This window comes from Canis aureus, chromosome 19 (genome assembly GCF_053574225.1).
Source record: "Canis aureus isolate CA01 chromosome 19, VMU_Caureus_v.1.0, whole genome shotgun sequence".
In the NCBI taxonomy this organism is placed as follows: Eukaryota; Metazoa; Chordata; class Mammalia; order Carnivora; family Canidae; genus Canis; species Canis aureus.
Genome location: NC_135629.1, coordinates 4,738,138 through 4,751,737, shown reverse-complemented (window position 1 = coordinate 4,751,737; position 13,600 = coordinate 4,738,138). Strand labels below are relative to the sequence as shown.

At 48.8% G+C, this 13,600-nt stretch overlaps 1 protein-coding gene across 2 annotated transcripts in view; it reads left to right on the top strand.

The window, feature by feature from the left end:
• NUP210 (nucleoporin 210) overlaps positions 1–13,600 on the top strand; it is a 105,051-nt gene that overhangs the window by 24,451 nt on the left and 67,000 nt on the right. For both annotated transcript variants that reach the window (XR_013357360.1, XM_077857670.1), the window contains exons 5-9: positions 3,583–3,733; positions 5,486–5,618; positions 10,273–10,431; positions 11,006–11,074; positions 12,692–12,798. Coding sequence is in view for 1 of the 2 variants with exons in the window: in XM_077857670.1 (XP_077713796.1) it covers positions 3,583–3,733; positions 5,486–5,618; positions 10,273–10,431; positions 11,006–11,074; positions 12,692–12,798 (619 nt within the window). In the remaining variant the exon portion in view is untranslated. The remainder of the gene's footprint in view (positions 1–3,582; positions 3,734–5,485; positions 5,619–10,272; positions 10,432–11,005; positions 11,075–12,691; positions 12,799–13,600) is intronic.

The following is a 13,600-nucleotide window of genomic DNA, read 5'->3' as shown; positions in this document are numbered from 1 at the left end:
TTGCCGCTTCTGCAGCCCACTGGTGGGCCGTGGGAAGTTGTCAAGGAGGCTGGCATGTCTGGCTGTGAAAGAGAAAACTTGCCCCAGATAATGGAAGCTGCACGGGGTGCAGGAAAGGGTTGCATATGGCCTCAGAGGGCAGCCCTCCCCTGGGGTAAGTGAGAGGGGAGACAGGTTGTGGCTAGGAAGACATTCCAGCAGTGACAGCCCTTCCCAGGAGCAGGAGGCTATGTTCCCCAGCACTGGAGGATGCAGGTGGACTCCTTACAAGATGGGGCCGGTAGGCATCTTGACTCACTCAATCCCTCCAACAGCTGTATGGACTCACATACCCCCATTGTTGCCATCTTTCAGACATAGAAATGAAAGTTTAAGCCATTTGTCAGGTGGGTAAGTTGTGGAGCTAGAATTTGGACTCAGATCTACATAAATATTCACTATCTAATATGATAATAATCACTAACCCAACCTTGGCTATTTAAATTTAAATGAGATAAAATGAAAAAATCCACGTCCTCAGATGTACTATGTTTCAAGTGTTTGTTAGCTATGTGGCTAGTGATTACTGCACATTGGCCAGAGCAAATGTGGACCAGAAAGTCCTGTTGGCCAGTGCTGTGCAGACCCAAGGTCTGGGCTTGTATCCCCTGCTACTGCATATTGTATGCTGCATTGCCTCATGCCTTATTAATAAAATTTTAAAGTGTCTTGGGGATCCCTGGGTGGCTCTGTGGTTCAGCGCCTGCCTTTGGCCCAGGGCGTGATCCTGGAGTCCCGGGATCGAGTCCTGCGTCAGGCTCCCGGCATGGAGCCTGCTTCTCCTTCTGTCTGTGTCTCTGCCTCTCTCTCTCTCTCTCTCTGTCTATCATGAACAAATAAATAAAATCTTTAAAAAAATAAATAAATAAAAAATAAAGTCTCTTCTAAGGTGGGTCACTTAGATGGCTCAGTGGTTGACCATCTGCCTTAGGCTCAGGTGATTCCGGGGTCCTAGGATTGAGTCCCACATCAGGCTTCCCCACAGGGAGCCTGCTTCTCCCTCTGCCTGTGTCTCTTCCTCTCTCTCCCTGTTTCTCATGAATAAATAAATAATCTCTATTTAAATTTATTTATTTTAAATCTTAGAAAAAGAATAAAGTCTCTTCTAAAGGAAGTCAATTTTTTTTAGTATTCTCTTACAGTCTTTATAAAATTTTATTTTAATTTCAGTATAATTAACATACACTATTATATTGTAAAACTTGAAACTATTATATTAGTTTCAAGTGTACAGTGTGGTGTTTCAACAGGTATGTACATCACCTGGTGCTCATCACAACAAGGACCCTCCTTCATCTTCATTACCTATTTCCCCCCTCCCCCCTCCCACTATCTTCCATCTAGTACCCACAAGTTCTCTATAGTTAAGAGTCTCTTTCTTGGTTTGTCTCTGTCTCTCTCTTTTCTTTTTCCTTTGCTTGTTTATTTTGTTTCTTAAATCCCACATGTGAGTGAAATCATATGGTATTTGTCTTTCTCTGATGGGCTTATTTCATATAGGATTATACTCTGTAGCTCCAGAGGAAGAGTTAATTTTGAAAAAAAAAATTCACAGCTATTTTCAGCCTACAGAAAAGTTGCTAGTACAAAAAGTGGTGTCCCTCCCTGAACCGAGAGCCGACCTGATGTCCCTAATTATATTAGTGTACATTTACTATCAGTAACAACATTTTCCAGCATAGCCACCATGTCATCAAAATTAGAAGATTAACACTGATGCCTACTGTCATTAGCATTCATTCAGGCCTTGCCAACCTACCCGAATTTTATCCTTCATATGAAGCAAAAAATCCAGCCAGAGTCACTTGCCATATGTTGTCCTGTCCCTTAATCTCTATCAGCCTGGGACAATTTTTTGGTCTTTCTTTTTTTTGGGACCTCGATACTTATGAAGATTATATAGTCCAGTTATTTTGTAGAATGTCCCTCATTTTGGGATTATCCAATACTCCCTCCTGATTAGCCTCAGAGCTTTGCATTTTTGGCAGGAATATCACAGAGTTGAGCTTCTGTGTTCTGATTGCATCTTATCATGATTTTGTGGGTCTATCTCTGATGATCTTCACTGTCATCACTTGCATTAGGTGGTGTCTGCTGGGGTGCCCCCACCGTGAAGTCACTGTCTTACCACTTTCTAATTAGCAAGTATTTTGTGGGGAATTAAGAGTCTGGTCTTTTATCTACACCTTTAAAAGTCCAGCTCGGGACTTTGGGGAACATCTCAGCTCAGCTCATGACTATTTTCATGGCAGACATTCTCATGCCCTGACACTCTGCGAGCTGGGTTGCCCTTGGGTCAGAGGTCTTTGGGGGGATGGGACCCTCAACCTTTGTCTGCCGAATGAGCTCTAGAATTTCTGGCATCTCATAAAGCCAGGAACATGGGCTGCACAGTCAGAGACTTGGATTCCCATCCTGGCTGGGTTGCTTCCTGCCTGTTGGCTTTAGTCAAGAACGCAGCCCATCGGGGCATCAGCTCCCTCCTCTATCAGAGGGAGGGGATTATTGTGCCTACCTCTGAGAGCAGCTGTGTGGGTTAGATTTCAGAGCCCATCTCTGGGCCTGACGCACACTAGATATTCAGAGAATGCTGGTTCCCTGCCCCATTCTGTGCTGCCAGGTGTGTTTCCTGTCACAACAGCCCCCTGAGCTTCCAGGCACTCTGTATGTGAGCTGAATGTTAACCAAAAATCTAAGGCGCTAAGGCATGTTGCAACCAGAGTGTCCTGGATTTTCATTAAATTCAGGATGTGACGACATCTAGTAAAACCGGGCAAGGAAATAAATCACAGCATAGTACAGCACCCGGCAGGTCTTGGGGAGAATGAAAGCGTGTCCAGTGGACTGCTCTTGTTCAAGTGGAGAGGCGGGCTAACTTATAAATCACAGGCTGCAAAAGAGACTATGGAAAGGGTCCCTCAAGCCAGCCCTGCTTCCTGCCGACCCTCCCCCGTGTCACCGCATCCTGACTTCTCTTCCACCTGGGGCTTCTCCCCATGGCCTAACCCCAGGGGCGAGAAGATGGGTGTGATCCCCTCTTCCTGACACTTCAGAGGGAGAGTCATTGAGAATCATTTCCCAGTGGCAGGAACTGGCCCAGAGGTGTGGGTAGAATGTAGCAGGGAGCCCCGGGAGCCTGGTGGGCATTGCTGGCACCACCCCAGCTGGGTCCATGGTCTTGGGCCTGCTTCTTAGTTTCCCTGGGCCTCACCTGTCCCATCTATGAGAGTGAAGCATTTTGACTAAAGAGATGGTCCTAATATTTCAGTGTTTACCATAATCACATGCAGATTTTGAGAAAAGGCACAGTGCCAGTCTCATGCAGACTAAGGCCTGGGCCAGGGCCAAGAATCTGCATTTTTCATGAAGAGGTTGGCAATTCTGATGTAGGAAGAAGTTTCAGGGACACATTTCTGAGCAGCACTGGGTAGGGCACCACCACTTATTTCAGCGTCTGGCCCCTACTAGGAGGTGCCAGTAGACAGTGAATCTGTTAGGGTCTTTGCTTCCCCAATCAGGTCTGATGACACTTTCCTTTTCCAGAATTCTCACGTTCTTGGAGTCTACATACATCCCTCCTTCCTACATCTCAGAGATGGAGAAGGTGGCCAAGCAGGGGGACACCATCCTGGTGTCTGGGATGAAGACTGGGAGCTCCAAGCTCAAGGCACGCATCCAGGAGGCCGTCTACAAGGTGGGACCCTTGGGCCCGGGAAGTGCTGGGCTTCCTGGGGGTGGCACCAGGCTGCCTGTTCCCGCTCACGCCTGTGCACACATTTAGGAGTGGAAATGAGTTGCTCTACTGTGAAAGTTTCACAGTTCATGAAATGGGAATTTCAAGGTGTGATTCCATATTTCTGTTTGTTGGGTTTGGTGTGTGGGGACCACAGCTTTTGAGAGAGGTAGTTGGAGGCCAGAGTACACCACCTCCAGAGTCACAAAGGAGTTGATGTGTTGTCACTTTTGAGGGAGGTCTAGGAGCAATGGGATGTTTATTAACTAGCTGATTTTCAGCAAATACTCTCCTGTCCCAGTGTAGGGATGCATCCAAGCATTTGGGGCTCTGAAAACACTGGGGATTTCCTGGTGTCCTCCACACTGTCTCTGAGCCCCATTTCGAGCCCTGAGACTGGTAGTCCTAGCTGTACAGGGCTTAAGCTCCTTACCTCACTGTACCCCAAATTACCCTGGCCTCACTAGCACCTGCATGTTGTGGGCACACGTCTGCCCTGCCCCTGCCTCCTTTGAACTACAACCGTGAGATCTTCCTTTTGTTTGCCTGGTTCCTAGAGCTCATGCAGGAACAGTGCAGCACTCCATCTGCCCATTGAATTTCTAAAGTGACAGATGAGAGAACTCCTTCTGATTCACTCTTTAGTGGTTTAGCTAGTAGGCCGGGGGTCCTGGAGGCTTTTAGAAGTGCGGGACATGCCATATTACAGGGGTTAGTCCTGTAGCACCCTGCAGTTAGTGTTTGGAGATCATTTGCCTCTTTTTATTCTGGGCCCCGAGCCCAGCCCGTCCACCTCTGTCCTGCCAGTTACCTGTGTGCTTCCCCCTGCCGTGCTGGGCCACAGAGCTGGGCCCCAGGGCTGCTTTTTTCTCTTTGGATGAGTCAAAGACATATTTAACTTACTAGTAAGTGAGGAAACCTTTAAGACATTACAGCTGCAGCAGAGGAGAACCCCAAGAATTTAGGAATTCTTGAAGCAGAACTGGTCAATATCCACAGGACAACAATTGACTGCACCTCCACCCGAGATGATGTATTTGCATTTCTGTGGATGAGAATCATTTCCTTTGCCAAGTTTTCTCCAATTTGAAGAGTTGCCAGGTGGGGGCCCATGTAGACTGGTAACCCGAGGGGTGCGCTGGACTCCAGACTGGTGGTCTTTCTCCCATTTCAAGTCTCCCATGTCTTTTCTTGATGAGGAGGTCATGGCATTCGGGGGTGGCCAGGGGGGTGCTGAGCACTCATCAAGGACATACATCTCTCCCCTTCTCAGGTTTGCCCTGGCCTTTGGGCTTTTGTGGGCGGCACCCCCGAGCCCCTGGTGGCCATAGTATCCATGGATACCACTCCTCACTTTTCCAGTGGTTTAACTATTATGATTGTATGTTGAGCTGTAATGTGCATAATGTAAAGTGATGTGCTCCATAGGGTTTGGCAGTAGCCACTAAACATGTGTCTAGTATATGTACAGGATTCCCCTGGGGCTTTGGGGGTCTGAAGGTATGGGGCTATGAGCATTGCCTTATTTTTTCACCCCTAACGTCTCTGTCCCCACATAACAATCCTGAGAAGTTCTAGATTCTTTATCTTGACCACACTACTCGCTGTTCCCCAACCCCACCTCACTGTGATCAAGAGTCAGATGCTTAACTGACTGCACCACCCAAGCACAACACTCCCCCTCACTTTTTCTATCCTCCTCTTTCTTCCAAGCATGTGCGCCCTGCGGAGGTCAGGCTGCTGATTTTGGAGAACATCCTTCTGAACCCAGCTTACGACGTTTACCTGATGATGGGGACCTCCATTCGCTACAAGGTGCAGAAGATCAGGCAAGGGAAGATTACAGGTGGGTCATGAATTCAGCATGGTAATCATGGCAGAGGCTCCCCTTTTTATGGTAAGATACACATAATAAAGTTTACCATTTTAACCATTTTTAAGTGCACAGTTCAGTGGCATCAAACATACTCACATTGTGGTGCAATCATCGCCACCTTGGCTGTCTGGAGCTTTGTCATCTTCCCAGAATTGAAACTGTTTCCATGGATCACTTGCTCCCCAGCCCCCTCCCCCAGCCCCTGGCAGCTACCATCCTACCTTCTGTCTCTATGGATTTGACTTCTGTCTCTATGGATTTGACTTCTGTCTCTATGGATTTTGACTCTATGGATTTGACTTCTGTAGGGATCTCAAAGAAGAGGAATCCACCATATTTATCATTCTGTGACTGGCTGATTTCACTTACCCATAATGCCCTCAAGGCTCATCCTTGTTGTAGTATGTGTCAGAATTTCCTTCCTTTTTAAGGATGAATAGTATTCCACTATGTATATTAATGTTTTGTGACCAGAACACAAGATGTCAAGGGTCTCAGGTACAGGAGTATCACCTGTCCAAGGGCTTTGACATGTATTCAGGCAGGTGCCGCCCCCAGGTTGGAGGGTCACTCTGTCTGTGATGCAGGGTGTTGTTTAAGAAGCACATACATGCTTCAGTATCCAAGAAACTCGGATTTTGTTGTATAGATGGGGTCCTCTCAGGTCCGTGTCACCTGAGAGCAGTGGATCTGGTCAGAAGTTACAGTGTGGCAGAGGAGTCTGCCCCTCAGGCCATGGAAGCTGAGAATGGGCCCCTTCTGGGCAGGAAGCAGGGCAGGGCCTCTTGGTCAGAGATCTGAGAGCTGTGCCCCAACCAGGGAAGGCAGTCACCATGGTAAGGGTGGGTGATTTAACGGAGAGGTCTTGAGAGCTCACCCTGAGTTAGTTCAGGTGTCATAGTCCAGAGGAATGACACATCTCAAGGGACCCAGAAAACTTTGGGTTGAGTCACTGACCCTCCATAGATGTCAAAGAGTAGAGCACACAAAAGATGCCCCAGGGCCAGGCATAGGAATGTTGCCTCCCTTTTATCAGTAGGGAAATGAGATAAAGTTTGTTCAAAAATGAATACACAGCAAAGGTCTACCATGGACAAGTCATACAGAAGGAAACTCTGTCCATTTGTTTTAGATGGATTGGGCTCATTTTCTTTTAATTGAGATATAATTCACATCACTGTTGTTTTAAGCAAGGTGACTAAGCAGGGAAGTCAGGAGTGATGACCTTACAGGGATGTGAATTTCAGCTGCTGTCTGTCTCACATGGCATCCCTCTTTGGCTCAGAGAATTCTAGTGAGAGGCCAGCCACCTGGACTTATTAACATGCAGATCATTGTAACCCCAAATTTATTCTCTTTCTAAGTTTTCTTTCCTTAAACATGTGATTTTCTTCTTTTCTTCCATATCTTTATTTCCCTTCTGGCTGCCTCCCTTTATTGAGTGGCTGGCTGGTTTTCTTTCTTTCTTTCTTTCTTTCTTTCTTTCTTTCTTTCTTTCTTTCTCTTTCTTTCTTTTCTTTCTTTCTTTCTTCTTTCTTTCTTCTTTCAAGATTTTGTTTATTCGTGAGAGACAGAGAGAGGCAGAGACATAGGCAGAGGGAGAAGCAGGCTCCCCTCAGTGAGTCTGATGCAGGACTGGATCCTTGGGACCCTGGGATCATGCCCTGAGCCAAAGGCAGATGCTCAGCCACTGAGCCACCTACATGCCCCAGGTGGCTTGCTTTCTTCCAAGCCCATTTATTGAGCACCTACTTGGTGCCATAGTCTGCTGGGTGCTGCATATGCTGCCTGGGTTCCTAGAGCACACAGCCCAGTAGTCAATCTGGTGATTACTCTGCAAACTTCTTACAGGTGGGAGCAGGTGAGGGAGAGAGGGGCCCTTGGAACTTATAACAGGGGTATGTGTGCTCTTAATGCAGGGCAGTGTTTCCGGAGTAGGGGCAGGGCACAGATCTCCCCCCTCAGTCCTCAATCCCGTTCGTGTTTGTACTGTTTGCAGATAGCTGGCATAGGAACCAAATTATCAGGCAGTACAAAGTGTGGGAAGGCCATGCTGATTGAGGGAATTGGTGTCTGAAAGAACTTGAGAAGTGGAACGGTGGAAGTGGCAGAGAGAAAATGCATAGGGGCAGGGAGAAACACCTGTATAGGCTGGTGTCGGTGACCTAGGTATCAAAGGGTCTTGGAACCCAGCACACCCTTGAGCCATGGCTGCCCAGAACTAGCTCACATGGGCTGTGTGAGCAGGGGCTAGAGCCAGAGGCAGGGGAGTGAGCTCCTCATCCTCCTGTACTCAGATCCACCTCTCCAGGAGCTCCATGGTCATCCCTGGAGCCTACTTGGAGTGGGGTAGGGGCATTAGAAGCAGGGTTGGGTCAGCCAGGGTTGGGAGGGTCACAGAGCCTGTCTGAAGGGTCAGCCAGGGTTGGGAGGGTCACAGAGCCTGTCTCCTGGAGGCATGTGGGCCTCCTGGCTTACGGAAGGGCAGCCTTGGGGATGGCCCTGTACCCTCTGCAGATGGCAGATGGGCTGTTCTGGTGCCCCAAGAACAGCCTTCCTATTTTTACAGATAGACAGTGACCCTTAGCATCTGCAAAGCCTTCGGTATTCAGTTCCTCTTACAAGTAGTGAGTTCTGCATTATAAGAGGTATTTCAGGAGTCCAATGCCCCCCCTTATTTTCATTGTCTTAGGATTTTGTAATTATCTTGTGCAAGATCTTTTGAGAATTGTATATTCATTTCCCAAAATGGCCTATTCATTTGGAGAACTTTAAATAAGGGAGGAAGCTAGAATTTCATGAAGCAGTGTAAAGTACTACTTTATTGAGCAATGGCATTATTTTATTATGGCATGGATCTTCCATGCACTGCTGCCATATTATGAACACAGCCCAGCTTGGCTGGGCTTCCACCATGTAGAGGACAAGGAAATGGTCTGTGTATACACTAGGGATTCTCAGTTCCAGCGTGCACTGGAATCACCCAGAGGGCCTGTTCAAACCCAGAGCACTGGGCCCAGAGTTAGGTTCAGCAGCTCTGGGGTGGGCCCAGTCATTTGTAGTTGGCAGGTGTCACTGATGGTCCAGGGCCCACACTTTGAGAACCTGCTGCTCCAGGGCAAATTTTTGGAGACTTACTACAACACACAAAAGACACCCTAACACAGGAAGTGGACCGGTTGCCTTCCTTTTTGAGTTCCCATCAGAATTCTTGGGAATTCTGAAATTCCTCCTGGCCCTTATGCTGGATGCCTCCTGTGGCATCCTGAGCTGGGACCAGAGAGGAATGGTGAGGAGGGGTGCTGTCTGTGCCTCTTGGTGTTCTCTCTTCTTTCTCTTGCTGGGGTGCAGGGACATGGCCACCACACCTGCAGGCTCTGTGAGCAGGTGGCTTGGTAGGAAATTTGACAGACCAGGAGGGGTCATGTAACAGTACATCTGAAACTAATGATGCATTGTATGTTGGTTTGTTGAATTTAAATTAAAAAATAATAAAGAGGGACACCTGGGTGGCTCAGCGGTTGAGCATCTGCTTTTGGTCCAGGATGTGATCCTGGGGTCCTAGGATCGAGTCCTACATTGGGCTCCCTGCAGGGAGCCTGCTTCTCCCTCTGCCTGAGTCTCTGCCTCTCTCTGTGTGTCTCTCATGAATAAATAAATAAAATCTTTAAAAGAAAAAAATAATAAACAACAGTACTCCTGCTCTCTTTGGCTTGAATCCCAGCTCTGCCACTCCCCACTATAGGACCTCCAACGGACTTCTTGTCCCAGTTTCCACAGCACCACCACCTTGAAGGCATGGGCATCAGCAGTACCCGTTTCAAGGGTGGTTGTAGGATAAAATGAGGGTGATGTGCACATAAAACACCAGTCACAGTCTTGCCACGTCTTAATTTTGTGGTCAGCGATAGCCATTTATATCAAAAGCATCCGTGATCATTACCCCTAGGGTGTAGAAGATTGACGCAGAAGTGGTGGGTTTTGTAGGACCCATTATTTCCTGGGGAAATCGTTTTTCATGCTGGCCCAGATTGAGTGACTTCAACATGACACAGCAGAGAAACATTGATGGATGGTGAGGATAGCAACAGAGAAAATTCTTTGCAAATCCTAGACTGAGCTCCCCAAACTTGGTTGGGAAGCCATGGATTGGCGCTCTTTTGGAACCCCCCAGAGGCTTTATGGCTCCAGTGAGCCCCATCCTGGGCCCCTTAGTGCAGCAGCAGAATTCACTGAACTCCTGTATTCTGCAGGTAGTCTGCAATTGGTATCAGAGGCTGTGCTTAATTAAAAAAAAAAAAAAAAAAGTAGTTTATGGCAATCACTAAAAAAACTGATTGCTTCTGAAAATTCATGGAGAGTGTCAGTTTTGTCCACAGGCATGGAGAATATGTTAAATTTTAAAGTGTTGAGAAAATTGTAACACTGTATGTTAACTATACTGGAATTTTTAAAAAGTGTTGAAGCTTGGCAAAAAAAAAAAAAAAAAGAAAAGAAAAATCAAGCAGTAGTACTCATAGCTGGGTCCAGGGGTTTGGAGTGGGACAGGCATACTGGTTTCTAATGTTTCCTCTCTTTGCTCTTGTCTCCCCAACTTTGTGCCTTTTTGGTTCTGGGTGGCTAGAGCTGTCAATGCCTTCCGAGCAGTATGAGCTCCAGCTTCAGAACAGCATCACGGGCCCTGAGGGAGATGCGGGCCGGCCCGTGGCTGTGTTGGACCAGGACACGTCGATGGTCACCGCAGTGCAGCTGGGACAGAGCAGCCTGGTTCTCAGCCACAGGAGTATCCTTTGCCCCCGGCCGATCTGCAAGTACATATGGGTGTCCTGTGCAGGAGATCTGCCGTTTGGAAGTCATTTTTTCTTCCTGAAAGCTTGGCGAGGCTAAAAATAACCCTGTTTTCCCTCAAGGTCTGAAAATCAGAAAGAACCAAAATAGCAACGTGGCTGTATGGAATCACTTACCTCTGTGGAGAGGCTCCGGGATGGGAAGTGGTGGCAGGAGCAGAGCTTCACTCCTCTCTCCTCACTCCTCGCCTCCAGAACCTTCTCTGGCATGACCATCCTCATCCGAGGGGCCTGGCCAAGGCTCTTTTCCCTGTGGGTTGTCTGTCCTAGACTTATTCGTGCAATTTCCAGTGTCCCTTGGAGAGATCCTCTTCTGCTAGTGTAGGAAGAGTGGCGTGGCCTCTGATTCTGGAACTCGGCTTCATTGTACTTGGCCTCAGGCAAGGGGGTTTTCATCCTCTCTCCTGCACCTGTGATGTCTTGATGGTAATCAAGCCATCCAAACCAAGCTGAATGCTGCCAGCTGGTCTGTTTTCCTTCTTCTGTTTTGTTCCTTAAGTGAGAATTCAGGTATCCGCATGCAGGGTGCTTCCAGGTTACCCAACAGCACCATCTACGTGGTTGAACCTGGATACCTGGGTGAGTTTGGTCATCATGTGTCCTCCTGGATGTTATTTATAGGAGTTAAAACTATCTTAAGACTGTTAAAACGATTTACAGGAGTTAAACAAAATGAATAGAGGCAACAGCTCCCCAGAAAATGCTTCACACTGGCCTGCTCGGCCAGTTCTCGCCAGGGCTGCTCCCCAGTCCTTCCCGCATGATGTACAGAAAAAGCAGAGGGCAGGCCAGGGTCAGGGTGGGGGAACAGCTCCAGAGGGGGAGAACGAGACACTCATCGAAGTCTCAGTGGAGAGGAAGGGGAGGCTGTTGACCAAGAGAGGAGGGGAAGAGTCTGCAGTCATGGAGGACCCGTGTGGGCAGAGCCAGGGCTCGAGAGCTGCTGGAACTGATGCTGCTTGGGAGATACCCAGGACATACGTGTCGCCCCAGGTCATAGAGGCCATGCTCCCTTTGAGTTTCCTTATGAGTTGACTCACCTGTTGAGCATACTGAATTGGTTTGGGCGAGAGAACATTTGACCGACATGCAGCAAAGTCCCTTAAGTCCTCTTGTTAGCTGCCAGGTGAGCTTGCTGTTTGGGGCAGACCTGAGTTGACAATGTAGCAACACCAGGCAGGGTAGCCCTGTGGGCGTTAGGAGCTTCATTTATTCAGAAAGACTTTCTTGCTACCTTTTCTTCTGTCTGGCCTAGGCTGGGCCCTGCCCTAAGGAAGGAAGCTTAGGTCCTTGTGCTTGGTTTTGCCAGGAGAAAGCAGGGTAAACAGATGGTGATGGGACATGGTAAAGGTGAATGCAGAAGAAAGGCTTCTGGGAGATGATATTTGAGGCAGGTGTTTCACTGAAGTTGCTCCTTTGTAGGTAGGTCAGCCTGGCAGAGGTAACAGCTTGGCAAGGCTGTGGTGAGAAAGCACATGGCCTCACGGGGCTCAGCGAGCACCTGGTGCGGCATTGTGTGGGAGCACAGCCAGAGGCTCAGGAGGGAGGGCCGCACACACGGGTAGAATGCTCAGTGCCAAGACCTACTGTGGACTCAGAGCATTAGTGACTATAGATTCAGCGTGTAGACCTACTGTGGATTCAGAGGGTAGACTCACTGGATTCAGATGTAGATTCACTGTGGATTCAGATAGAGACTTACTGGATTTGGAGCACAGACTCCCTGGATTTGGAGCACAAACTCATTGTGGATTCAGAGTGTAGACCCACTGTGGATTCAGATGTAGATTCACTGTGGACTTAGAGTGTAGACTCTGTACTGTGGACTCAGAGGGTAGACCCATTGTGGACTCAGCAGAGACTCACTGTGCATTCTGAGTGCAGACCTATTGTGGATTCAGAGTCTAGACCTCTAGACCTTCAGTGGACAGGTTCAAGTCTGAATGAGCCCTTGAGCGGTCAGTGTGGGATATGCTCAGGATGGTGCTGGGGAAGCCGAGAGCTCACCTCAGGTTCTGCGGGCTCAGGGCTGATGGTGGGCAGTAGCTCTCACCGTGATGAGCAGCTGTTCTTTCTCCTTGGAGGAGTGCAGGCGGGCACGGTGGATCCTACAGGTGTGCCTGCTACCATTCTCTTCCTCAGCGGTACGCCCCTGTGGCCTAAGAGGTCAGGCTTTGTTGCTTGCCTGTTTTGTAGGGTTCACAGTCCACCCTGGTGACAGGTGGGTGCTGGAGACGGGCCGCCTGTACGAAATCACCATTGAGGTGCTTGACAAGTCCGGCAACAAGGTCTACCTGTCAGACGTGAGTGCCTGCCTTGGGTTCTGGTGGGGTGTCAGTGTGGAATTTATTTCCTGGAGCAGCCCCCAAAGCTGTGGGGCCCCCATGCAGGCAAGCCAAGTCACTCATTCCTGGTGGTGCTGCAGGGTCCCTGGGAGACAGCACTGTGACATCCCTGGGGCCTCTCAAGACTTTGTGAACCTGCGAGTCTGCACCCCCAGCCCTATCCCTGCAGGGCCAGAGTGGGGAGAGGAGGCCGCAGGCAGCACTGTTCAAGGAGGCAGTGATGGGGGAGCAGCACCCACCAGCTGCCTTCCTGCTCCCTTGTCATTAGCCTGAGGCTTCATGGTGCTGAGAATCCATCTCTTCCTGCTCTACAGAGGATCAGGACACTTCCTGGCCTTTCCCTGCAGGGCCAGGAATACCTAGAACTCTGTCCGGAAGTCCCAGATGACCTAGGCCAATCCTAGTTAGCTCTCTGGCTCTAGAAAGGAACGGCAGACGTTGGCAGAGGGAGGGGAGTCTCAGCATGTTTTGACCCTTCATGAGAGGTTTCCAGGATCATCATCAGTTTGAACATCTGGAACCTTACTAGTGGCATTGAGGTTTTAGAGGGAGGTAAAGGTCCCGTTGGGCAGCATAGCAGGTCATTGTTTTCCTTATGTTTTTGAACAGAGACTAATTGATCACCATTTTGGGGGAGCGGGGAAGCTCTCACAGATACTGATGACCTTTTCTTGTGTTTGGTGCTTTCCTCGTTGGGATCTCAGGGTCTGAGAATGCCAACGACAGTAGGCTTTGGGTTCCTGTCAGCACCACATGGGTG